Source organism: Lampetra planeri, chromosome 39 (assembly GCF_965212315.1).
Source record: "Lampetra planeri chromosome 39, kcLamPlan1.2.h2, whole genome shotgun sequence".
NCBI classification, from domain to species: Eukaryota; Metazoa; Chordata; class Hyperoartia; order Petromyzontiformes; family Petromyzontidae; genus Lampetra; species Lampetra planeri.
In genome coordinates, this window is record NC_136145.1 from 234,910 (window position 1) to 260,264 (window position 25,355).

Genomic DNA, 25,355 nt, shown 5'->3' on the forward strand with positions numbered 1-25,355 from the left:
CGGCGTGGACGAGAGGGATCCGCTTGGGTTGAGTGAGGAGCGGCCTCGCTCGCTACCGGGAACCGTGGAGCTTGTGTAGTGGGTTCGAATTAGGTGCACACACACACAGCTTGGAGACAACAGTATTTAATAAACGTTAAGTAATATAACACTGTACATGAGGTGGTGACCACCTTCCTCAACTCACTAATCACTCTGGAACACGACACAGAGTGGACCAGGCAGGCGACGGGCTGCCTGGTCCAGGACGACGCCCCGGGACTTGAGGACCGATGATGTCGTCTTCACTTCGGAGTGCAACAGCCCCGCTCTGCATCCACACCCCGCTTATATTCGCTCTGGCGTGGCCGGCTCCGCCCAGGCGTGGCCGGCTCTGCCCAGGCCACGCCTCCCTCTCACGGGAGGTCTGGGTCCCTCCACCACGTGACCCCCCCAGGCACCCCCTTGGGGCCCCCAGCCCTCGTACGGGCCGACACAGTAGTGACGTCCTATGTCACTACACTTGCACGGTGCAGTGCGGCTCGGGGCGCACTACACCGGAGTAAGAGGCGCAGGGAGAGGGTCCGCAGAGTGCACACGGGGGGACATGAAAGGGGGTCCAGGCTTCAAGCGGTGAGCTCGGGGGTTAGACGAGGGGGTTGGGGTGGACAAAACAGGGTCGGGCAAATGTGAAGTTTTGTGGTGGTTCGGCTGTGGGGTCGAGCTCAGACGTGAACAATTCACTTGCGGTTTGAGCAAGTGATGGAATGGGGACGTGAACTGGGATGGTGAATGGGTGATGTGATTTTTTCCGGTTAAATCATATTAATCGTGGCACCAATTTATATGAAATCGGGTCTGTCACTTGAATTTGGTTGTTTAAAAATATATACATACATAAAACGGTGGCAGCCAAGGAATGGATGAGATCCGCTTGTATGCGGGATGGATTGTTACATCGAATTGTAAGGAGTTGCTAGCTTGGGGAAAGCCTCGATTCAGCAGTTGATTGAACATGGCCGATAAGGTCTTTATATGTCCATTGCTCAGTGGTGGGCTTCCCTGTGGCGGAACTAAAGGGCTGGCCCCTTCCGTGCACTGTGGGAGGAGGGTTCGAGCAGGTCCAGGGCCGCAGAACGCGGAGTAACACGGGAGAGTCCTCGAGGTACTGCCCCTGGGTGACGGAGCGATGGCGGCCGCGGTTCGTTGCCATGTGAAGGAGAACGCGGTTTGGTTTCTTCACGGGACCCACGTGGTGCTGCTCTTGCCGGTTGTCGACCGCGTGGCTCTGCGTGCGCACTGCATTGTGGGCAGTGTTGGAGCAGTCCGGGCCCGACTCCGATATTACATCCACTCTTGTGTGCGCGCACCAACCCGCTGCTTAACCAGGAGATGGAATGCACTCGTGGAGTTGCCTGAAACGTCGCCTGTGTCCATGGTGCACTCCGCACGAACGCAACGCCGACAGTGCTCGCTGCACCATGCACACCCTGCACGCAGAGACACGTGACCCACAAGACCGGACTGAGAATCCTCAAACTCGCACTGCGAGCGGAGGACGTGATGAAGACGAAGTTCAAGACTCGCCCGGCAGGAACGCTTGTACGCGATTAGCAATGCACATGAAACAAAACAAAAATCAGGTTCTCGCGTGAGTATGACTGAGATGTCATCACGGGTGCATAAATGATAGGCCAATCGGGCCCCATTGAATTCCGTCCAATCAGGAGGATGGGGACGGGCTTTAAGAGAGGAGGCGACACGTCTTGACCAGGTGAGGAGTGAGCCAGGTGAGGAGTGAGCCAGGTGAGGAGTGAGCCAGGTGAGGAGTGAGCCAGGTGAGGAGTGAGCCAGTTGAGGAGTGAGTGCGGATGCAACCCACGTGCGTGGCGCTTCATCGGCGCTCAGCGTTGGGTGTTGTTCCCACTGCTCCGGTTCCTGGTTCGCTGAAGCCGTGGTGGGGTGGAGGCGCGCGCTTTATTTTCGGGTAAATGAAAGTCCACTGAAACTGAAGTGTGTGTGTGTGTGTGAATCGCTGTCGCAAGAATAGTCATTATTTCACTGCCGCAATTAGTGGTCGAATACGGGGATTTTGTATTTGGAGTCATTGTTCTGGGCCTGCGAAGAAGACAAGGACATGTTAACTACTAAGGTCTTGAATGTCGCGCGTGCACGCATTCTTTGATAACTACACATGGATGACATTATTGTACACACACGCGCGCCAAGCCGCTAACAGACATACGGTATTATTAATTGCCGTGCTTCATTGTGATGGGCTTTGCATGGTAGAGCGTGCCATTGTGTAGTAATTGTGCTGCGTGCCACCGTGTGTGTGTGCGCGTGTTATTGTGGGTAGCGGTCGTGTAGCGGTTAGCGCGCTGGGCTACGAACCCGGCGGCCCCAGTTCCATTCCCGCTCACGGCCAACACCAGTGACGACTCAGCCACTAGGGAGACAAAGGCTGCCCGGCGTGGTGCTGGCCACCCACCCCTCGTGTGCCTTTATAGGTGCTAGCTAACAACGCTTGCCTCAACAGTCTGGTCAGGCTATACGGGGGATCTTTGTCTTTTTTGCGTGCCATTGCGTGGTAATTGTGCTGAGTGTGAGAAGCTGTTGAGTGGAGATGCGTTTGAACTGACTACCGCCAGCATGACGCGTCTAGCATGGGAGCGCATCTCATCGCCCTGCGGAAGATCCACGCTGATTTGAGTGGAGATGGCCCTTCCTCGTGGCTAGGGTTTAAGCGAGCTGTAGACACCTGGCCTGTACCCTCAAGATGTGGATGGACGCGGTAGCACAGCAACAGCTGTTAGCCCACGTAGATGGGTGCGCAGACACTTTCGCTAATCGGCTGCCCGCCACCGACAAACGTTCCTTCGGCCAGCTCCTGGCCATTATGGAGGAGAGGTTTGGGCCTTTAGGTGCCGAGGTAGCTGAGGCGGCCCTATGCGCGGGCCAGAGGAACCCAGGGGAGGTTTGAGGGATTATACAGAAGACCTCCAGTTGACAAGATGTGACCCGTGCCCACTGTCCCTCAATCTTTCCGAGCCGTGATCATTATCGAGGACACAGGGTGGTCATCAATAATTATCAATGACGATATTAAAGTTTTGGTAACACTCGTGCGTTGTTTCACTTGCTTCCGCTGCACAATCCTCCTCCTTGTCAACTGCTACGCGACTCACTCTCGCTCCCAACACCAGCCACGTGCTCACCAGGACTATCTGAGCGGGTGACGAGGTTCCAAACGGCGTCTGATTATTCGTGCGGCTCCCAGCACACAGGTACGCCAACGGACCTGGAATATCGACGAGCTGGCATCACGATTGGCCCCCGATGCAGGCCTCCCTCTCTTCAGCATCCCTTGTCCAGTGGTCACGGGACTGGCAATTGAATCACGTGTCTCCCCAACCTGCGTTTGACGAAGGGACTGGCCTCACATACCGCCCGGCTATCCTAAGCAGCAACATTCACAAGTTTCACACCTACTAATTATACCCTCCTTGAGATGGAAGTGCGAATATTCGCACCATTTGTTAGTAACACAACCACCCCGGTTACACAGAGCACGCAAATGTCTGGGCCGATGCCGACGTAATTCAAAACTTGGCGGGGCGCAGACCGCACTCTTGCCTACTGTCCACAGAGTGATGGCAAAATGATCCCACAGCGGGGTTCGTCCGACTATTGACACGTGACCGTACCTGCAAGACGGCCTTCCTCGGACGCAGAACATTTTGGCGCGTAATAAAGGGCGAGGACGACACGTCGCCGCAGCCCGATTCGCCTTGGGGCAGGACAGAGAGGATGATGATTATGGGCCAACACTCAGCAGCCGCAGGGACCCCTCCAACGAGCGGGCCCACCGCAGCAGCCCCAGACTGGGTAGCCAGCGTGGCCAGCAACGACGTCAACGTCACAGAGTAGAAACACGTGGCCAGCAACGACGACGTCACAGAGTAGACACACGTGACCAGCAACGACGACGACGTCACAGAGTAGAAACACGTGGCCAGCAACGACGACGTCACAGAGTAGACACACGTGACCAGCAACGACGACGACGTCACAGAGTAGAAACACGTGGCCAACAACGACGACGTCACAGAGTAGACACACGTGACCAGCAACGACGACGACGTCACAGAATAGAAACACGTGGCCAGCAACAACGACGACGTCACAGAGTACAAACACGTGACCAGCAACGACGACGACGTCACAGAGTAGAAACACGTGACCAGCAACGACGACGACGTCACAGAGTACAAACACGTGACCAGCAACGACGACGACGTCACAGAGTAGAAACACGTGACCAGCAACGACGACGACGTCACAGAGTACAAACACGTGACCAGCAACGACGACGACGTCACAGAGTAGAAACACGTGGCCAGCAACGACGACGACGTCACAGAGTAGAAACACGTGGCCAGCAACTACGACAACGTCACAGAGTACAAACACGGGTTGAGTGACGTCCACCATAAACTGGGTGACATAAAGCAGGGGCTGAGGGATGTCCACCATAAGATGGGCAACATGATGTGAGACATGGATTGCATATACCGCCGAGTTGACCATCTGCCAGCCGAATTCGGTCAAGTGAGAATGCGACGTGAGGATAGAATGAGTGTCGAGCACGGACCTCAGCCCGCCCAGCCTCCCGTGACCTGCTTCCACTGCGAGCGGTCGGGGCGCGTCGCGCGCAACTTCCCGTTGCCCGCTCGCTACAGCCACTCCCGGCGAGAGGACTGACTAGGGCAGGCACGTGACAGTCCACGCACGAATTGAAGATGATGATATGATGAGCGAGTGTTTTCCCCAGGGCTGCCTCGTGGAGGGCGCTGCGGCGCACAGAACGAGGCTGAGGGTCTTGGTGGCAGGAACGGTCATCGTGGGGCACGGTCCCACGTGGGTGCTGCCTTGAGGCCAAACTGCATGGCACTTTGAATGACTACTCATGGGCAAGACTGGGGATCGAGTGGCAGCCAATGTGGGGGAAATTCCCGAGAGGTCGACCATCGTAGAGACAGAGCGATGGGATCAGCTGAGGTGCAGAGGAGCAAGCTGCCGGATTGTGGCATCATCATCAGGTCGTAGGTTCGATCCCGACCCCGACGCGTGCTGTATGAGGAGTTTGTGTGTTTTTCCCGTGTGTTGCGTGGATTTTTCTCCGGGTCCTCCGGATTTTCCTTCCACATTTGGAAACATGCGTTTTGATTATTTGGCTGCTATACATAAATGTCCACGTGATAAGCCACTTCGTTGAGCAATCATTTGTGACCAGGTCGCTTCTAAGAAAGAGCTACATAGCTCAGTCGGCTTTACTTGATAAAATAACTAAGTTTAGGTTAATCATTGCAACGCCGCGAGAGATGGCGGCAAAACGGGGATGCCTTAATCGAGCAGTGGATCGAACGTGGCTCATGATTGGTGATTCTGTCCCTCAACCTTTGCTGCCGTTCCCATCTCACAAGCAATTGGCAGGTGACATGCGGTGGGGTAAAGTGTGGGTACCCCCCTTGTCCTCTTCTAAAATGTTTGGGCAGCGGTGGGAGGAAGAGTAGGCCAAATACACTGGAGATCGCGAGAGCTTCATTTACTCCGTTCGCACCGTACGTAGCCAACCGTAGTGGAGGCCTCTTCTGCCAGCAGTGGGGTGAGGCGAGCAGTTGCAGAGCTGCACCTGTACCGCACGCACGGCAATTACCGAGTTATATTGTTGTTGTGTCTCGATATGTGGTGACACGGTTGTTGCGTCTCTCGTTATGGTTATGAACTCACTCCGCAATGTAAAACAACGAGGCCGCGGTGACGGCATCGCGGCGTGCATGATGGTGGGGGTGATGCCGTCCGACTCCCGCCGCCCTCCCCCTCGCCGCCCGACTCACGCGTGGAGCGCGCCCGTCGCTCTTCACGGCAAGGAGCTCAGCTCAGCCGAGCCACCAACACCAGTGACGATTATCTAAACCCGTCCTGAACCTCCACTAGGTCGACTCAGCCTAAAACAACTAGAGACCTAGTGCGTTCTGTAAACTATTAACCGAGGGACTACTGTAGCTTAAACCAGCACCTGCGGCATGTTTTTTTATTATTTGATGTATATGGCTTTCCATTGCTCCCCCCCTCTACCCCTCACGTTCCCTCTCGCCTTGGTCCCCATTCGTCAACAGGAAACCTCCGCCCACGAGCTCCTCCGACTCGCTCCTGAAGCTCGCTGGTCTCGTTCCCGAGCTCCCCCCGCGACCCCAGCTTCTCAGCATACGCGATCACTCATTAACCCCCATTCAGCCCATCCATCATTGAATGTGGATGTTTTAGTTGATTTGTTTGGGTGATTTTGTTTTAACTTTCTTGTACTTTGCACTTCTGCCGTGTTGTTGGATTGTTTGTTGACATGTTCTTACCCCATGCCCCGACGAGACATCTGTGAAAAAGAGCTTCATAGCTCATCGGATTCCTCCAGGATAAAAAAAAATCCGATTGTGAGACAAGGGGCCGTCCATAAATGACGTCATTCACCTAGGGGGGGGGGGTCGGACATTTGTGACGATGTGACGAGGGGGGGGGTTGAAAAATGTGACGTCACATCAAAATGCGTAACTTTAAATAAATATAAACGCGTTCTACTTCATTTAATAGACGTTTTAATCTTTTCTACTACAACATCAGAGTGCAGCGCCACATTAAATACGCACTACAATGACAATAGTTAAAGCGATTGGTCAGAGCTTTGTGACGTCATATTTGATGGGGGGTCTGATTCTTTGTGACGCCGTGTGACGAAGGGGGAGGGGGTCAAAAATCGTCCAAAATCGCGTGACGTCATTTATGGACGGCCCCCAACACCACGAGGGAGACAAAGGCGGCCGAGCGTAGTGCTGGCACACCCGTCCCCGAGTGTACCATTCCTGCCTTTACCGCTGCCACTCGCTAACATCACTTGCTCCAAAGTCTGTTGAGACTATACGGGGGATCTTTGTCTCGTGCTCCAATATTGGGGTGAGCGGGTGAGTGGCCGGGGTGCTGGGAGGGGGGACGAGCGAGAGGAGGTTGGAGGTGGAGGAGGGGGGGGGGAGGTGGGAGAGGGGGGGGGGGAGAGGTGGGCGGGGGGAGGGATGGAGGAGGGGAGGTGGAGCAGCTTTATAAATCTGCAGGAACCAGCAGCAGCAGCCTCAGACGCCACGACGACGACGACGATGATGGCTCGGGTCTCTGCTTCGTCCCGGCTTGCTCTGCCGATGATGATGATCGCGATGCTGCAGCTGCTGCTGCTGCTGCAGCTGCAGTCACCGTCGGCAGGTGAGTGCCACTGCTGCTGTTCTGTTGTAAGTCTAACTTCGCTCGGTACGTAGCCAGCCGTGATAATCGGATGTGTTGACGTTGGGGAGAGCTGTGTCCTACCTTTTGATGTAGCAGCAGAGAGAGAGAGAGGGTGTCGCGTTAGAACAGAGGTGGATGCATCGCGTTGACAACACTCGCCCGTCACCTTCGTGCAGCGCCTCCCACGAGCGGGTGCAATCCGAGGGCTCTCACGGCAGACATTACCTAGGAATGAAATCGAGACAGATGCATCGGAGGAACAAACTGAGGAGCGCTCGGGGCTGCAGCCCCCAGGCATCACATTTCTGAGGGTCGAGGCAACGCAACCCTCCCGGTCATTTCGGTGAACAGCGAACTGCAGCACTTAGGTCCACTTTAGAGGCAGCCTAATCTGGTGACTGAAGCCACAATGTCTGTGTGTGTGTGTCACTACGACATGCTGCTGGTCTTAAGCAAGTCCACTCAGCTCCACATCCTCCGTACCATCGCTTCTTCAGCCCGTGCCTCGCCCATGTAGCCCCCTCTCTCCAGCCCAAAAGAAGCTGATTGTGCATTGGCTGGGCCTGCGGGCTACATCGCCCAGCCAACGCAGCTTCGCCTGCCGGAGAAGCTCGTGATGAGACTGTTCAGATCTTTCAAGGATCTGCGAGCTCCTCACACAATCCAGCCTGGTTATAACCAGGATGGATCGTAGGCAGGTCAGCCGGAATATTTCTAACCGGTGCAGATGATCGATTGGAGGGAACCACGTTTCTCAAGCATGGAGAAGGGAAGGCATAACTATGGCAGAGAAAACCCGAAGCTTCGCGTGGAGCGACATGCCAGGTAGCTTCCACACAGAATTACGCAGCTGATGAGAAAATGCCGCTCCTCTGTGGAGGAGGCTCGTGAAGGACGCTACTGGGAAGTTGGAGGCAGTCATCCTCCAACCACAGCAGAGGGTAAAGGGGCGACGCTCACAATCGCGAGCGGAGAGTCAGGCAACTAAAACGCAGAGAGGTGGCAGATCAGGGGGCGCAGGTGGTGCATCTGCCAGTCGTCTAAGGCAGTCAACCCATAGCACCTGGGTATTTTCCGTGACCTGTCGGCGAGCCTTCCACACTTCACGTGGCCTCAACGTGTACCTAGCTTGGTACAAGCGCTGTGCTGACATCACTGGTACTTAGCGGCGAATGGCGGCTTTTATTATCGTGTTACGACCGAATATTTTCTCTCTAACGTTGATTTGGCTTCACAATGCGTGTATCACATTTACAGATCCGGAGCTGAATTGACCGAGGTAAATAACAGTGCAGGTGTTTGCTATTATCGGGCACGGGTGGTGGTGAAGTAGTCAAGGCAAGGAACGGATTGCACAACTAAGGCCTCCTCCCCAAAGAATGAGAGCCCCGGGCCCCCTACACTTAACCTGGCCCTGCCCACGAGCACATGAGACCTTCGATTCCAAACGGCCCACGAGCGATGTCCATTAGCGAGCGATGTCTATCAGCGAGCGATGTCCATCAGCGAGCGATGTCCATCAGCGAGCGATGTCCATCAGCGAGCGATGTCCATCAGCGAGCGATGTCCATCAGCGCTGCCGGCGTCTTGGCCGCACGAATCGGCTCCTCTAGAAGAATGTGAGCTGCAGGCTCCGTGTTGAGTTCGCCCAATCACCACTGTCGCTGCAAGGAAGAGAGACGTTCTCCAGCCTGATGTGAATATTCGATGTCCAGTATAGATCTTGGGGAGGGGCCGAGTGACCGTCGGAGATGTTTCTGCGGAAAGAGTGACGGCGGGTACAGCGGTGCGTGACGAGGCGCTCCGTTGTGCGAAATGCGACGCGGGGATCTTTGTCTTTGTCGGCCGAGCGTCACTCCGCCAAGGCAGCCCCGGGCCCGCCTCGGGCGCAGCCCTCGCACCGCACAACGCTGCGGTGCTCAGCGCCCTCTGTCCGGCTGGGGCCACCCTCGCTGCGTCTCTGCCTGCTAGTCGCGTGCCTGCTCGTGTGTCCTGACCAGGGTGACGGTGCCCTGACCAGGGTGACGGTGTCCGTGTTTCTATTTCGATTTCCCCGACCAGTGGCCGTGAAGCCCGGCTCCTGCCCTACGCCGCCTCCTGGCGCCGTGGGGACGTGCGACGAGGCGTGCGTGGACGACGAGAGCTGCCCCGGCGAGCAGAAGTGCTGCAGCAACGGCTGTGGCCACGGCTGCGTGGAGCCGCAGGTCCTCGGGCTGAGCGGCGTGAAGTTGCCGGTTCTCACGACGATCCAAGTGGAGCTGGGAGAGGCGAGCCTGAGCAACGGGACGCTCCAAGGTCGGTCGAGTTTCTCACGGCACTCTGCGGACGAACAGAAGTCGCCTTCGTCGGTGTAGGGGGGAGCGGTTGGGATGGGCGGGTGGAGGAGGGTTGCGACATATTGCAAGGTGGAGCGGGCGGGCGAAGTCGGCTGCTATTGCTCTGAATAATTGGTACTCACCCCCTGTGACCTCTCTACCACCCCCCCCCCCCCCCGTGACCCCTGTGCCCCCCCCCCCTTGCCTCTGTGTAGGCAGAGTGTATCCAAAGGTGAGGCCCGGGTGCTGTCGGAACCCGGGCCCCTTCCTCACCAAAAACTGCGATTGTAAGAACGACCTCTGCCACAGCGACGGCGAATGCCCCGGCGTCCGGAAGTGCTGCCCGCACCCGTGTGGGAATCGCTGTGAAGACGTGAAGTCAGGTGGGAGGGACGCATTGGGACACGGGGCATGGGGGTCAGGGAGACACAGAGGGACACGGGGGACATGGGATGTGGGGAGAGAGGGGGACAAAGAGGGACACGGGGACACAAGACACGTGGCCAATTTGTCACTGCTGTTCCACTGGGCGTCGCGTCATCAAGCGGCGTACAACCACACCGCGCGTCTCGGACAAGGTGCGCACATCGACAGGCGCGTGTTCACATCGACAGACACGTGTTCACATCGACAGACACGTGTTCACATCGTCAAGCGCGTGTTCACATCGACAGACACGTGTTCACATCGACAGACACGTGTTCACATCGACAGACACGTGTTCACATCGACAGACACGTGTTCACATCGACAGGCGCGTGTTCACATCGACAGGCGCGTGTTCACATCGACAGGCGCGTGTTCACATCGACAGGCGCGTGTTCACATCGACAGACACGTGTTCACATCGACAGACACGTGTTCACATCGACAGACACGTGTACACATCGACAGGCGCGTGTTCACATCGACAGACACGTGTTCACATCGACAGACACGTGTACACATCGACAGACACGTGTTCACATCGACAGGCACGTGTACACATCGACAGGCGCGTGTTCACATCGACAGGTGCGTGTTCGTATGTGCACGGTTGGACGGATGCATGGAGATCGTGCGGACTGATGTCAACTGAGGAATCGGAAGCGTCGCCACCACCCCCAGGGTGAAGGTGACTGTCGCCTGCTTCTTGTCATGAACGGGGGGGAGGTGACTGGGCCTTGAGTGACAGGTGGAGGGAGGAGCCCGGGGAGAAACAGACAGGAGGGGAGGAGCCAGGAGGAGTGCTCGGGCGCCGTGATTTTAATATAAAGCAGTGGAAGAGTGAGACGGGCTCCTCCAACCCAACCCCATCGTGTGCTGCTGGGAACCTCGAGGGCAACGCGGGGCACCGGAGGAGCGCAACGCCAAGTGGAGGAGGGGGAGAGGGAGGGCGGCGCGCACAGGAGCTGCGGCCTGACGCCACATGGAAGCCTGCCTTCGCCTGGGACAAAGCGTGGTGGTGGGGGGGTTCATATTCTGCAGTGCTAAGAGGGAGGATGATTCTGGGTCTGCACAAGTCTGTTGAGCCCAGAGGTGCGGATAAGTTGATGGTTGGGAGTGTAGGGATGATGGGGGGGGTGTGGAGCCGCAGAAACGTGCACACAGGAGCAGGTTTAAAGCATCTTTATGATATATCTTCATATAATACAGGTGTAGTGCAGGACTCCGTCCCCCGGCTTCAAGGATCACACCAGATTCTGTTCACTCTCTCTCGCGGGCACTCGCTACCCCCGCTCTCTCCCCAAGCTACCCCGCACGTCTCTGCTACAGCCCCCTTCTTCCCGCTCCCCTCGGGACGTCGTCTCCCAACTCTCTCCCCCTTCTCCCTTCCGGTCCCCCGTTTATATTCCCCTTCTTCGGGCTCCTTTTCCGTCCCCCTTCCCACGCTCGCCCCTCGCTCGCCCCTCGCGGTACTCCTCTACACAGGTGTAGTGTCAGCAATTCGCGTTTCCAGGAGGCACCTTCTTTATTCAACACCTTCACACTTCACAGGTTCGCCGTACACTCTCCGTGGTCGCCTAGCCTAAACACAACCCTGACCGTGTAACACTGACGGCGCTGACCGAGACGGCCAACAACTCTCCGGCCATGCAAAATCTAGCGAAGACGGCAGCGACGAAGGCGGAAAGACGACAGAGACGACGAGAAGAGTCCAGTCCGAGAACTGGCAACCCTAAGCTCCCGCTCTCAGCTCCTTTTATGCTACCCTGCGTGGCCTGGCTCCGCCCTGGCCGCGCCTCCCTTCTCGAACCCACTAGCAGGTTCCAAGGGCTTCCAGATGGGGTCTTCCATGACCCTTGCCCCAGTTCCTCCGCCCTGCCGACACACCCGTGTATATGCTCACCGGCGTGTGTACTGTTTGTCCACCGCAGTTGCCGCTACTGGGCACCAGCCGGCACTATTACACTACACAGGTGTGCAGACGTGAGCCATGGATCGAGGCCATGGCCATAAAATGACTTTCAAATGTTATCGGAAAGTGGAGGGCAGAAAGTTAGTTTACATTCGTGATATTTCAGGTAACTTGGTGAACTGGTCACGTGTTTTCCAATTGTCAACAGGTGTGTGCCTTGGTTAAGTGATTTCTGAGTAGGTTCATTTTTAAAGGTAAAGTACGGGTTCGTATGCGTGATCGTATTTTTGTTTTTAGGCAGCGAGAGAGCCCAGGATAAATTATTCACAGGTGATTTCAGAGTCCTTCAGGCAAAGAGAGATAATCCTGGAGCCGAGTGTTACAGGCAGATGGGTAGATACATAAAAGGTGTGAACAGGTTTCAATGTTACTGGCAGAGTCGTAATTCGGCCACTCCCGGCCATCGTGGTGTCTGGTTGGTGGCCGTGCCCCAACTCCAGTGTGCGCTTTCAAGGGGGGAGCGTTCGATGTTGATGACCCTCCCAGGCCTCCACATTTCTGCAACCTGACATCTTGTAGGCGTTCGACGGCTCCAGTACCGCCGAGTATGGAGGCTGGGAGTCTGAGGCTGCACGCTTTTCCCGAGTCTAGTTCAGGGGTCTAAGGCGCAAGCTGCTCCCACATCAGAGCGCGGGGGTCTGAGGCTGCAAGCCGATCGTGTACGAGGCCAGATCTGTTACCTGAGTCAAGACTCTACTGTGCGGTTGGGTGACTTTCAGGGGGAGACACGAGTTGTTGTGCTAAATATTAAAGCGTTCTTCGATTCGGTTGACTGTGTCGCGGAATGGCTGAGCACTAAGAGCTCGGGTGGGATGGACGGCTTTACGAGGGGTTTGGAGAGAGGTCCCGATGGACCCCGACAGAAGGGACGCAAATCTCACTGTCATTTGAGAGCCATGCTTCGTGGGTGCAGTTGCTAAAGTGGCCCTGGGGAGCGGTAACGTCATGGTTAGCGCGTTGCGCCATAAACCCAGAAACCCGAGTTCGATTCCGCTCACGGCCAACACCAGTGACAATTATCTTAACCGGTCCGGGATTCCCTGAGGTCGACTAAGTCTCAAATGAGTACCTGGTGCGGTGTGTAATCATCGCTGCTAGGGAGACAAAGGCGGCCTGGTGTGGTGGTGGACAACCACCCCCTGGTGTGCCATTCCGACCTTCGTAGGTGCTACTTTCTAACAGCACTTGCCCCAACAGTCTATTAAGGATACACGGGGATCTTTGTCGCCGTGCGATTGTTTCTCAGGGAAGCCCAAGGCCGGCGAGTGTCTGTTTGTGGACACCAGGCTCATCCGCTGCGCTTTCCAGCCCGGCGATTGCAGCGAGGACTGCCAGTGCCCCGGAGAGCAGAAGTGCTGCAACACGGGCTGCACGATGGCCTGCACCAAGCCCGGTACGCCATCCTCCCATCGTTTCAGGGACATGGGGACACAACACATAGGGATGGACAATGAGACAGGGGGACAGGGATGCACATGGCACGGGGATATGGGGGACATGGGCAGAGCCGTCCCCGGGACACACGGCGAATCGGGGCGACCGCCCTGGGCCCCCGCTCTTTGACGTCACGGTGTCAGATGTAACACTTCCGGTTTAATCTTGATTTGAAGCTTTCGTGACTGCAGAAATCCATACTCTTTGGTTCTTTCGGCAAAGTCATGTAAATAGAAAATTAGATCTCAACACAAGCGACCCTCTTCGGGTGAGAGAGAGAAAGCTACTCAAACAAGATCTTGTGTAGGCCTGAGATGGGTGCAGCCTCAGGGAAGGAGGGCGGGGCTAGAGATGGTCTCCCTGAGGCTGTGGAAGTGGCCATTGTATTATGGGCATGAGCACATCTGTTGCACAGAAACATTGCACGCACACACAGGGTATGGGGACACGGGGGCTGCGCCGAGTGAGTTGCGGGTGCATTGTGGTTGTCGAACGTAACGGGTTGATGATGCACGTGGCCCGATTTCCTTTCCCCCGCTGCAGCGATCGTGAAGCCCGGCTCCTGCCCAGCGATGCCCGTTGGCTTCAAGCCGACGTGCGACATTCGCTGCCTCAACGACGACAGCTGCCCCGACGACCAGAAATGCTGCAGCAACGGCTGTGGCCGGCTGTGCTTGAGACCGGCCTCGGGTATTGGTGAGTGTGTAGAGAGAGTGCTGTGCCAGGCACGCTCACCAGTCGCTCACCGCCTCATCACGCCGAGCACGCTCACCAGTCGCCTTGTTGTGTGAGAGCAGCTGCTGCTGGGTGACGCTGCAGCAGCTGCTGGGTGACGCTGCAGCTGCTGCAGCTGCTGCTGTGTGACGCTGCAGCTGCTGCGTGGGTGACGCTGCAGCTGCAGCTGCTGCTGTGTGACGCTGCAGCTGCAGCTGCTGCGTGGGTGACGCTGCTAAGGTGGCCCTATCCCGTGCAATTGTTTCTCATGGAGGCCCAAACCCGGCAAGTGTCCATTTGTGGAGACGGCGCTCACCCGCTGTGCTTTCCACCACGACCTCAACGAGTGCAGCGAGGACTGGCAGTGCCCCGGGGAGCAGAAGTGCTGCAGCAACGGCTGTGGCCACAGCTGCGTGCAGCCGCAGGTCCTCTGGCTGAGCGATGTGCAGTTGCCGGTTCTCGATCCCAGTGGAGCCGGGTGAGGCGAGCGTGAGCAACGGGAGAGTTTGTAACGGCCCCCTGGGGCTGTCGAGCTGTCCCCTCGTCGGTGGGGATGGGCCGGTGGAGGGGTGGGACACACAGAGGAGGTCGTCGAATATCCGGCGGCTTCGTGGGGAAGGAGGTGCAGGATTTTCAAAAACGTCGGGTGTTTACTTAATTATTTTAGAGTAACGTTTTCTCCAGATTCCTGTATAGCATGTTTTTAGGTGTATATGTACAGTGAGGGAAAAAAGTATTTGATCCCCTGCTGATTTTGTACGTTTGCCCACTGACAAAGAAATGATCAGTCCATAATTTTAATGGTAGGTTTATTTGAACAGTGAGAGACAGAAAAACAACAAATATATCCAGAAAAACGCATGTCAAAAATGTTATAAATTGATTTGCATTTTATCGATGGAAATAAGTATTTGACCCCTCTGCAAAACATGACTTAGTACTTGGTGGCAAAACCCTTGTTGACAATCACAGAGGTCAGACGTTTCTCGTAGTTGGCCACCAGGTTTGCACACATCTCAAGAGGGATTTTGTCCCACTCCTCTTTGCAGATCTTCTCCAAGTCATTAAGGTTTCGAGGCTGACGTTTGGCAACTCGAACCTTCAGCTCCCTCCACAGATTTTCTATGGGATTAAGGTCTGGAGACTGGCTAGGCCACTCCAGGACCTTAATGTGCTTCTTCTTGAGCCACTCCTTTGTTGCCTTGGCCGTGTGTTTTGGGTCATTGTCATGCTGGAATACCCATCCACGACCCATTTTCAATGCCCTGGCTGAGGGAAGGAGGTTCTCACCCAAGATTTGACGGTACATGGCCCCGTCCATCGTCCCTTTGATGCGGTGAAGTTGTCCTGTCCCCTTAGCAGAAAAACACCCCCAAAGCATAATGTTTCCACCTCCATGTTTGACGGTGGGGATGGTGTTCTTGGGGTCATAGGCAGCATTCCTCCTCCTCCAAACACGGCGAGTTGAGTTGATGCCAAAAAGCTCCATTTTGGTCTCATTTGACCACAACACTTTCACCCAGTTGTCCTCTGGATCATTCAGATGCTCATTGGCAAACTTCAGACGGGCATGTATATGTGCTTTCTTGAGCAGGGGGACCTTGCGGGCACTGAAGGATTTCAGTCCTTCACGGCGTAGTGTGTTACCAACTGTTTTCTTGGTGATGATGGTCCCAGCTGCCTTGAGATCATTGACAAGATCCTCCCGTGTAGTTCTGGGCTGATTCCTCACCGTTATCATGATCATTGCAACTCCGCGAGGTGAGATCTTGCATGGAGCCCCAGGCCGAGAGAGATTGACAGTTCTTTTGTGTTTCTTCCATTTGCAAATAATCGCACCAACTGTTGTCACCTTCTCACCAAGCTGCTTGGCGATGGTCTTGTAACCCATTCCAGCATTGTGTAGGTCTACAATCTTGTCCCTGACATCCTTGGAGAGCTCTTTGGTCTTGGCCATGGTGGAGAGTTTGGAATCTGATTGATTGATTGCTTCTGTGAACAGGTGTCTTTTATACAGGTAACAAGCTGAGTTTAGGAGCACTCCCTTTAAGAGTGTGCTCCTAATCTCAGCTTGTTACCTGTGTAACGGTGTAAATAGTGCAGGAGACGATTGACGGAGGCAACACGTATTTATTTATAACACACTACAGTAACAGTCAGCTATACAGCCTAGGAACACAGCCTACGGCTCGCGTGCCTGACACCGGCTACGCTCTCAGGTCCTCCCGCTATGTAATTCCTAGAGGAGGCTATCTGACCCGACCTAGCCAGGGTACGGGTCCCAACCACTGGCCCATCGGACCTGGCCCTGATAAGGACGTCGGGCCGGGGGTTTCCAGGGTCTCACCACTGAGCCACACACAGTCCCGGCCCTGACAAGGGCGGCGGGGATAGGGGTCCCAGGGTCCTACCTAGCTTGCTCCGTCTTCCTTCTTCACTGGCTCTTCTGCCCCAACGACTCCCCGAGCTCTCTCGCGCACCGCCCTATATACCCAACTGCCCCCCGAGGGGCGGGGCTGTATGCGGACGTCGATGTAGCCACCCCACGCACGGACCGTGATGTAGACACCGCAACGTAATGGCTCGCTACACCCCGGTATGTACCACCTCTACACCTGTATTAAAGACACCTGGGAGCCAGAAATCTTTCTGATTGAGAGGGGGTCAAATGCTTATTTCCCTCATTAAAATGAAATCAATTTATAACCTTTTTTGACATGCTTTTTTCTGGATTTTGTTGTTATTCTGTCTCTCACTGTTCAAATAAACCTACCATTAAAATTATAGACTGATCATTTTTTTGTCAGTGGGCAAACGTACAAAATCAGCAGGGGATCAAATGCATTTTTCCCTCACTGTATTTGTATTTTTGTGTTTTTTATTTGTTTCCTATGAAATTGGAATAAATAAACATCCGAATTATCCTACTATAAAAAGTTACTGTATTTGCGTGCTCATCAATTGCCGAAGAATGCCGGATCGCACTGTATATTTTCAGTTTTTATTACTGGAGTTATTAGTCATGAAAAATGTATTATACGTGTGGTATTTTCATTATTTAAGTTTTATGTAGTGTATAATGGTATGTATTATTTGACACACATGCTTCCGATCACTGAACTGGTTACAGCCCTTGGAGCGGTTTTGCCGGTTTTGCCGGATCGAACCAGAACCCCTGAATAATGTTAGAAGCTGTACAATCGCGCCGGATAATTGATGATCAACTGTACATGGAAGGAGGAGCAGGCGGGACTAGTCGGCTTGTATTGGCCTGAAGGATCGGTTCTCACCCCCCGCCCCCTTGACCCCGGGGTGACCGCTGACCAGGGTGACGGTGACCTGACCAGGGTGACGATGCCCTGACCAGGGTGACGATGTCCATGCTTCCAATTCGATTTCTCTGACAGTGGCCGTGAAGCCCGGCTCCTGCCCTACGCCGCCTCCTGGCACCGTGGGGACGTGCGACGAGGCGTGCACGGACGACGAGAGCTGCCCCGGCGAGCAGAAGTGCTGCAGCAACGGCTGTGGCCACAGCTGCGTGGAGCCGCAGGTCCTCTGGCTGAGCGATGTGCAGTTGCCGGTTCTCAAGCCGATCCCAGTGGAGCCGGGTGAGGCGAGCGTGAGCAACGGGAGAGTTTGTAACGGCCCCCTGGGGCTGTCGAGCTGTCCCCTCGTCGGTGGGGATGGGCCGGTGGAGGGGTGGGACACACAGAGGAGGTCGTCGAATATCCGGCGGCTTCATGGGGAAGGAGGTGCAGGATTTTCAAAAACGTCGGGTGTTTACTTAATTATTTTAGAGTAACGTTTTCTCCAGATTCCTGTATAGCATGTTTTTAGGTGTATATGTACAGTGAGGGAAAAAAGTATTTGATCCCCTGCTGATTTTGTACGTTTGCCCACTGACAAAGAAATGATCAGTCCATAATTTTAATGGTAGGTTTATTTGAACAGTGAGAGACAGAAAAACAACAAATATATCCAGAAAAACGCATGTCAAAAATGTTATAAATTGATTTGCATTTTATCGATGGAAATAAGTATTTGACCCCTCTGCAAAACATGACTTAGTACTTGGTGGCAAAACCCTTGTTGACAATCACAGAGGTCAGACGTTTCTCGTAGTTGGCCACCAGGTTTGCACACATCTCAAGAGGGATTTTGTCCCACTCCTCTTTGCAGATCTTCTCCAAGTCATTAAGGTTTCGAGGCTGACGTTTGGCAACTCGAACCTTCAGCTCCCTCCACAGATTTTCTATGGGATTAAGGTCTGGAGACTGGCTAGGCCACTCCAGGACCTTAATGTGCTTCTTCTTGAGCCACTCCTTTGTTGCCTTGGCCGTGTGTTTTGGGTCATTGTCATGCTGGAATACCCATCCACGACCCATTTTCAATGCCCTGGCTGAGGGATGGAGGTTCTCACCCAAGATATGACGGTACATGGCCCCGTCCATCGTCCCTTTGATGCGGTGAAGTTGTCCTGTCCCCTTAGCAGAAAAACACCCCCAAAGCACAATGTTTCCACCTCCATGTTTGACGAAGTAACTTTTTCCCCAGATTCCTGTATAGGATGTTTTTAGGTTTATATGTATATATATATTTTTTGTGTTTAAAATTTGTTTACAATGAAATTGGAATAACTAAACATCTGAATTATCCTACTGTAAAAAGTTACTTATTTGCGTGCTCATCAATTGCCGAAGAATGCCGAATTACATAAAATGTTCGCCGGATCGCACTGTATATTTTCAGTTTTTATTACTGGAATTATTAGTCATGAAAAATGTATTATACGTGCAGTATTTTCATTTTTTAAGTTTTATGTAGTGTATAATGGTATGTAATATTTGACACACATGGTTCCGATCACTGAACTGGTTACAGCCCTTGGAGCGGTTTTGCCGGATCGAACCAGAACCCCTGAATAATGTTAGAAGCTGTACAATCGCGCCGGATAATTGATGATCAACTGTACATGGAAGGAGGATCAGGCGGGCCTAGTCGGCTTCTATTGGCCTGAAGGATCGGTTCTCACCCCCCGCCCCCATGACCCCTGTGCCCCCCCCCACCCCCCTCGCCTGTGTGTAGGCAGAGTGAAGCCAGAGGTGAGGCCCGGGTGCTGTCGAGATCCGGACCCCTTCCACATCCAATTCTGCATATGGAAGAACGACCTCTGCCGCGGTGACGGCGAATGCCCCGGCGCCCAGAAGTGCTGCCCGCACCCGTGTGGGAATCGCTGTGAAGACGTGAAGCCAGGTGGGAGGGACGCGGAGGGACGTGGGGGGAAACCGGGAGACGCAGAGGGACACGGGGCATGGGGAGACAGGGAGACACAAAGGGAAACAGGGGACACAGAGGGTCATGGGGACAGAGAGGGACACAGGGACACGTCTCCAAAGTGTCACTGATGTTCCACTGGGCATCGCTGATGAGGGCGTATCACCAAGCGGCGTACAGCCGCACCGCGAATCACGGAAAAGGTGCGCACATCGACAGGCACCTGTTTGTACGCGCATGGTTAGACGGACGCATCGCGAGCTTAGGGACTGTTGTCACCTGAGGAATCCAAGGGTCGTCGCACCCCCAGGATGAAGGTTATGGATTTGTGTTTTTATTCTTCGAGAGCCATGCTGCGTAGGTGCAGCTGGTGATGTGGCCCTGGGGAGTGGTAGCAGAGCGGGATAGCAAACTGCGCCGCGAACCCGGATACCCAACTTCGATTCCCGCTTATAGCCAACACCAGCGATGATTACCTGAATTGGTCCTGAGCATCCCCTAGGTGGTGGTACCACCCACCTTCTTGTGTGCCCTTCCAGCCTTCATAGGTGCTACTCACCAACAGCAATTGCCCCAACAGTCTGGTCAAGGCTACACGGGGATCGTCATCTGCCGCCCGTGCCATTCTCTCATCTCACCAGCAGGCAGGAAAATGCAAGATGTTCTCCGCAGTCATCATCATTTGCGATGGACACCCGAAGTGAATTGCAGAGGTGTACTGACCCGTGCGTGTGAGGAATACGGCCAGTAGCCACTGCACTGGGCTTAGCCCACACATTGCTTGACCCCAGTGAGGCGCGGTGGCACCAGTGACTGGAATCCACCGACGCTGGGGTCCGCTGCAGACGATGTCCAAGTCCCCCGCACGGAGACCTGCAGTGCAGAGATGCCAAACATTCCATTTGGATGTTGAGAGCGTCTCGTCTGCCTTTGTATGGCCACCAGTCTTCAAACGCTGGCAGGGGCCAGGAATGGCAGAAGTCCATCTGCCAGCTACCGTCGCCTGGTTTATCCAGTTACCTCTGTGTGGTGGTGCACAGCGGTGTGTGCTTGGAGCCACTGGAGAGAGCCGAGCACTGGTGTGGAGACCAAATCCCAGAGTCACGACGGAGGTGCCGTTAAGTTGAAGGCAGAAGTGCTCCAGGGGGTCCCCAAAATACGTCAGGGGTTAGGGACTGGAAAGTTTCTACTTATACCAAAACGATATACAACGGGGACTTTTCCCCCAAATGAATGCATGTGTGGAGGTTGTATCACTACGAACGGTACTCACCAGACGTGGTGGACACCACGTGGCATGGATAATCAGGAAGTAACAAGCCCTCTGATTGGTCCTTAACGGGCCTGAAAGGGGATTGGTTCGTGGCAGGGTAATTGAAGGGATTGGAGGAGAGACACAAATGGAAAGAGCAGAAAACAGAGGATGATTGACGGGGAGGTCGGTTGGGATACGTTAGAGAAAGTGGAAGGTGATTGGCTGGAGGGAAAGTGGGTCAAGGAACCTTCGAGAAAGGGGCTTGATAGAACGCAAGAGCTCGAGACGCTTGGAGTGAAGGGAAGAAATTAAGACTTATTGAAGACAAAAGTGGTGCGTATCACTACACTTGTTCATGGGGGGGGATAGAGCCTGTAAGAGGATAAACATTGCCTATGCGATGCAAAGTGGGGCAATTTCTTCCATAAATAGCAATGGAATAAGGCGGTTACGAACCGGAGGGGGACACCCCAGGCCCCCAGTGGGGGCTGGGGGATTGCGCAACAATCTAGGTCCCTCCAGAAGGTTCCAGAGAGTGGGCGTGGCCAGAGGCGGAGTGACCCTGGGAGCCCCGTAAAGCCGGAGCCCCCAGAGCGGCTCCGGCAGTCGGCGTCAAGCCGAAGGCCGAAGAGCTCGCCTGAAGACTAGGACCCTGAAGATCCTCATCGGGGCCGCGTCTGAGTGGGCCAGCGGTCGAGGCCCGGGGACCTTGGCAGGGTCGGGTCGGCCTCCCCTAGGTCCCGTGAGCCGGAGGGCTCAGATGAGGTGGTCCCAGTGACTAGGGCACGTTAGCCCGGCGGCTGTACCTCTTCAGGTCGTCGGGTAGAAGGGGCCGTTACCCCTTCGTGTTATTGTTAAATAAAAACAAGTTGCCTCCTAAGAAGACTCCGTCTCCATACGACCCACTACACATGTACAGAAAACCACGTACAGTACCTGTACTATTCCATACAATGCAATGTACACAACCAAGCTTTAAACAGCATTTAGACTTATCAAACACTTCACTGAAAACCATTTTGATGAGCATTTCGCAGCAGCCCTGTACACTTTAACACGTTTATTTTTTTTTTATAGAAAACACATTTTCAACATTTTAATCAAACAGAAAACAATTTTTATTGTAAAAAAAAGGCATAGAATCTTGAACAGCATTGTTTAAAGATTTTACCTTAACCTTTATTTGTCATACTCTTTGGTTCTTTCGGTAAAGTCACGTAGGTATAAAATAAAATGTTAAAATAAATAACGACGTTTCGGGCGCAACACAAGCTTCCGTCATCAGGTGAGAAAGCGTGTGTTTGTCATGAGGAGTGGATGAGTTGTGTTGAAGGGTTGCGACGATATTTAGCGATAAAGTCGGCGCCGATTACCATGAGCACTCGTAGCTACGTGCGCGACGGGGCGATGGGACTGAGAATGTGATGGCGCTCGCGCGAGTTGTACAGTACGTCTATGTCTCTCCCCCCGGCCAGAGCCGAGTTCAGCTGATTTTAGTCGAAAACGATCCTCGTCACCCGTGTTGGCCGTGAGCAGGAATCGAAGTGGGTCACGGGGCTAACCACGACACACCCACGCACGATATTCTACACTCGGCTTGGCTGAACCGAGTCAAAAACGACGCATATGGGGGAGATTTTACGTTGTGTTCATAAAAAAAGTCGGCGATGTGAGTATGAAACGGCGTATATCAAGACGACGTATATCGAGGACCCCCAGTATACTGCACTGACCACTCCCATACACCCCCTTAGGCAATTGGGTAATTCTATTAATGTAATTAGACATTTATACAAACAAGGTGCAAAAGTCACACGATTAATATCTGATTCGATGAATATCTAGAACTTGACCTGATTTTAATCAATCAATGCATCCATTAAACTCGTCATGTGGATACTGCAGAATGTTATCTCCTTATTGTTTGAACGCAATGTTGAGTACAGCTGCTGACTTGGCCGTTGCTGTGCGATTGTTTTCTCAGTCAAAAACAATAACGGATTTTGTCCGTATGTCGACACGACCAGGCGCATCAAATGCGTGGTCCGCCCTGACCTCAACCAATGCCAGCAGGACTGGCAGTGCCCGGGCAACGAGAAGTGCTGCAACACGGGCTGCGAGCTGATCTGTATCAAGCCATGTGTGCGCCAGCCTCAATCATCCCCCAGTCTTGAGAGAAGGAAGATCGTGCCATCATCACTGCTAGCGTCATCATTCGCATCAGCAGCCATGATCTACGCACTGCTGGATGAAGGCCTTGGCAACTCTCACCGTCTTGTGAAGCAACAGTCCATCGACTGATCTCATCTGTCTACGGTGGACATCGCCTCGGGCATTGGCCATGTCGAGTTGCGTGTTCTTAGCAGGGATGATGGCAAGTCCACTTGCCATCACGCCCACTTGCCATCACGCCCACTTGCCATCACGTCCACTTGCCATCACGCCCACTTGCCATCACGTCCACTTGTCAATGACGTCTCCTAACACCTTCTCTAATCCTAGTTCTTACACCTGGATCTTGAACTCCAAGCGTACACCATGCTTGCCTCTCCGTGCTTCTCGTTTTTGTAGAGAGTTTGCAATTTAAGTTAACAAATAAATTAATCGCGTGAATTGAGAGTCCAATAACGCTAGCACAAGTCTGAACTATGCATGTTATGTTATTTTTTCTCTTGCATTTATTTTATTTGCAGACACCACTCTTACCTCCCCCAGGCAAGATGGTGCTTCTATTTGCCGTATAAAATAGCTTCATGCCCGATCTGCTCGTCCCCTCCTGCCTGTGCGGTGCGTGTTCCAGTGAAGGCTGGGTCGTGCCCGGTCTGGAACTTCTCGCGCATCGTCTGCATCCGCTATCACGAGGGCTGCAGCAGTGACGACGACTGCCCTAACAAGCAGAAGTGCTGCAGCGTCCCGTGTGGGGTTAGCTGCTTGGATCCAGATCTGGGTGAGATTGGGCGTTCGTCCCCACCACCACCACCACTCGCCATCACCAGGGACAGATGGAGACGCTTTTTGTGTAGTTCATAGAAGCTAATGGGTGCACCTGTGTTCTTTATGCGATTTGGAAATCAAACGATGATGCTCATGAGATGTACTAGGGATGGGAAGCAATTCGATGGCGTCTGTGTGTTCCTGCTGGACGGATCCCCGTCGTGTACCGCCCAAGCCGAGAGGGGGTTGGACAACCTGTCGGATGGCGCCTCGCCACAGTCCAGAGCGGGGTGGGGGTGGGGGCTGGCAGCTTCACTCTGAGACTACCTGCCCAGTTGTGGCTCATGACTCGTTGATTATAACGTGGATTTCTTATGCTTGATTGTTTTATTTTGCAGTGTTAGACCAGATCGGGAAGGAGGCGGAGTCTGATGCAAAGCAGGAGGAGTAGAGTCCACGCCCAGCAGCTCCACGTGCTTCTTGTTGCTGCTGCTGCTGCTCACGCTGCAGCAGCAGCAGCAGCTCCACGTGCTTCTTGCTGCTGCTGCTGCTGCTCACGCTGCAGAGCGTCTCTCGTCCGGTGTCTGGGGCTTCGCGGTGACGCGCCCGAGCTCGCTCGCGCCGGCTGTCTGGATGCAGCTGCTCGCTATGGCAATTCAACAGCTCCCGTTGACTGTCCAATAAAAGTGATTTGCGCTGAATGCTGTTCAAGTGTCCCAGTGTCGTCCTTGTGCGTGCTGTGCCTTCTGTGGTGCCGCGGGAGAGAACATCGTGCTCCCTGTGACCGAACACGGAATATTCCAAATATTTGCGCAGTACCCCAAGAAGGGAATCAATATTTGTAGAACCCCTTGGTGTACTGCCCAGCGAAGGTAGAACACAAAAGATGCTACATTGGTTAGCACAAAACGGACTGTATCAAAAAGTAAAACCTAAGCTGAACACAAAATAAGTATAGTGATCCCTTTCCAGCCACGAATTTGCAACCACGAATCGTCATACTTGCAGTACAAGGCATCGTACGACAGGAGCGGTGCGAGTGTCGAGCCGAGCCGAGGTCATGCGACATTGGGACTCGGCTGCCAAGGCAAGTGGTGGTGGGCCTCTTGTTATCAAACATCGAGCAAGCTTGCGTTCACTTAGGATGCATGTTTCGACTTGGTTATTTGCACTCGTTGGTCCAGGAGAGCTCTGATGAGTCTTCAGACACTTTTTTTCAGAAGGGTTCTGCCAAGTTTGCGCAGTAGGGGGCGTTGTTGCTGCTGCTCTGTGTGATCCCACCGAAGTAGATTGCAGGTGATGTGTCACCATTGCTATGTCGTGGCCCACCCACTCTCTCTCAGAGACACAACAGCCAAGATGTAACTACAACCAGGACGCCTTTATTTAAGTCGGCTATGTGCGGTGCTAAAGAAGTTCAACATACATTTGCACAACAGCGGGGCGCCAACAGCATCGGCAACTCTCGTCAAAGCCTGCTACGTGATTTTTTTCAGTCACTCAATTGGACCTTGAATAGATCTGCCGCTTCTCCACTCACTGCCTCTTATTCCCCTTCAGTGGCTCCCGTGAGCTTTATAGCTCGTCAGATTTCTCCAGTACAGGGACTCCCCTACTTACGAAAATTCGACTTACGACCTTTCAAAGATACGAACAAACCTGTCCGTATGTCCAGTTGCCTGTTCGGACCGAGAGTCGTAAGTTTAACCACCGCGCATTA

The 25,355-nt window shown here is 54.0% G+C and overlaps 1 protein-coding gene across 1 annotated transcript; it reads left to right on the forward strand.

Annotated features, from left to right (window-relative positions):
* Positions 1-4,614: 4,614 nt before the first annotated feature.
* Positions 4,615-24,341, forward strand: LOC144731390 (uncharacterized). The gene is made up of 10 exons (XM_078612408.1): positions 4,615-4,730; positions 6,162-6,213; positions 9,162-9,606; positions 9,842-10,009; positions 13,271-13,417; positions 14,002-14,154; positions 17,580-17,780; positions 19,258-19,425; positions 23,502-23,648; positions 24,034-24,341. The coding sequence occupies exons 1-10, from the start codon at positions 4,615-4,617 to the stop codon at positions 24,084-24,086; spliced, it is 1,650 nt and encodes a 549-aa protein (XP_078468534.1). The 3' UTR covers positions 24,087-24,341.
* Positions 24,342-25,355: the final 1,014 nt, after the last annotated feature.

Bases quoted from the DNA above. Each gene is read 5' to 3' on its own strand.
- LOC144731390 (XM_078612408.1), top strand. From the start codon at position 4,615: ATGAGTGTCGAGCACGGACCTCAGCCCGCCCAGCCTCCCGTGACCTGC. The intron at 4,731-6,161 runs GCGAGAGGACTG...ATTCGTCAACAG, and splicing joins GCTCGCTACAGCCACTCCCG to GAAACCTCCGCCCACGAGCT. The intron at 6,214-9,161 runs GTTCCCGAGCTC...TTGTCGGCCGAG, and splicing joins TCCTGAAGCTCGCTGGTCTC to CGTCACTCCGCCAAGGCAGC.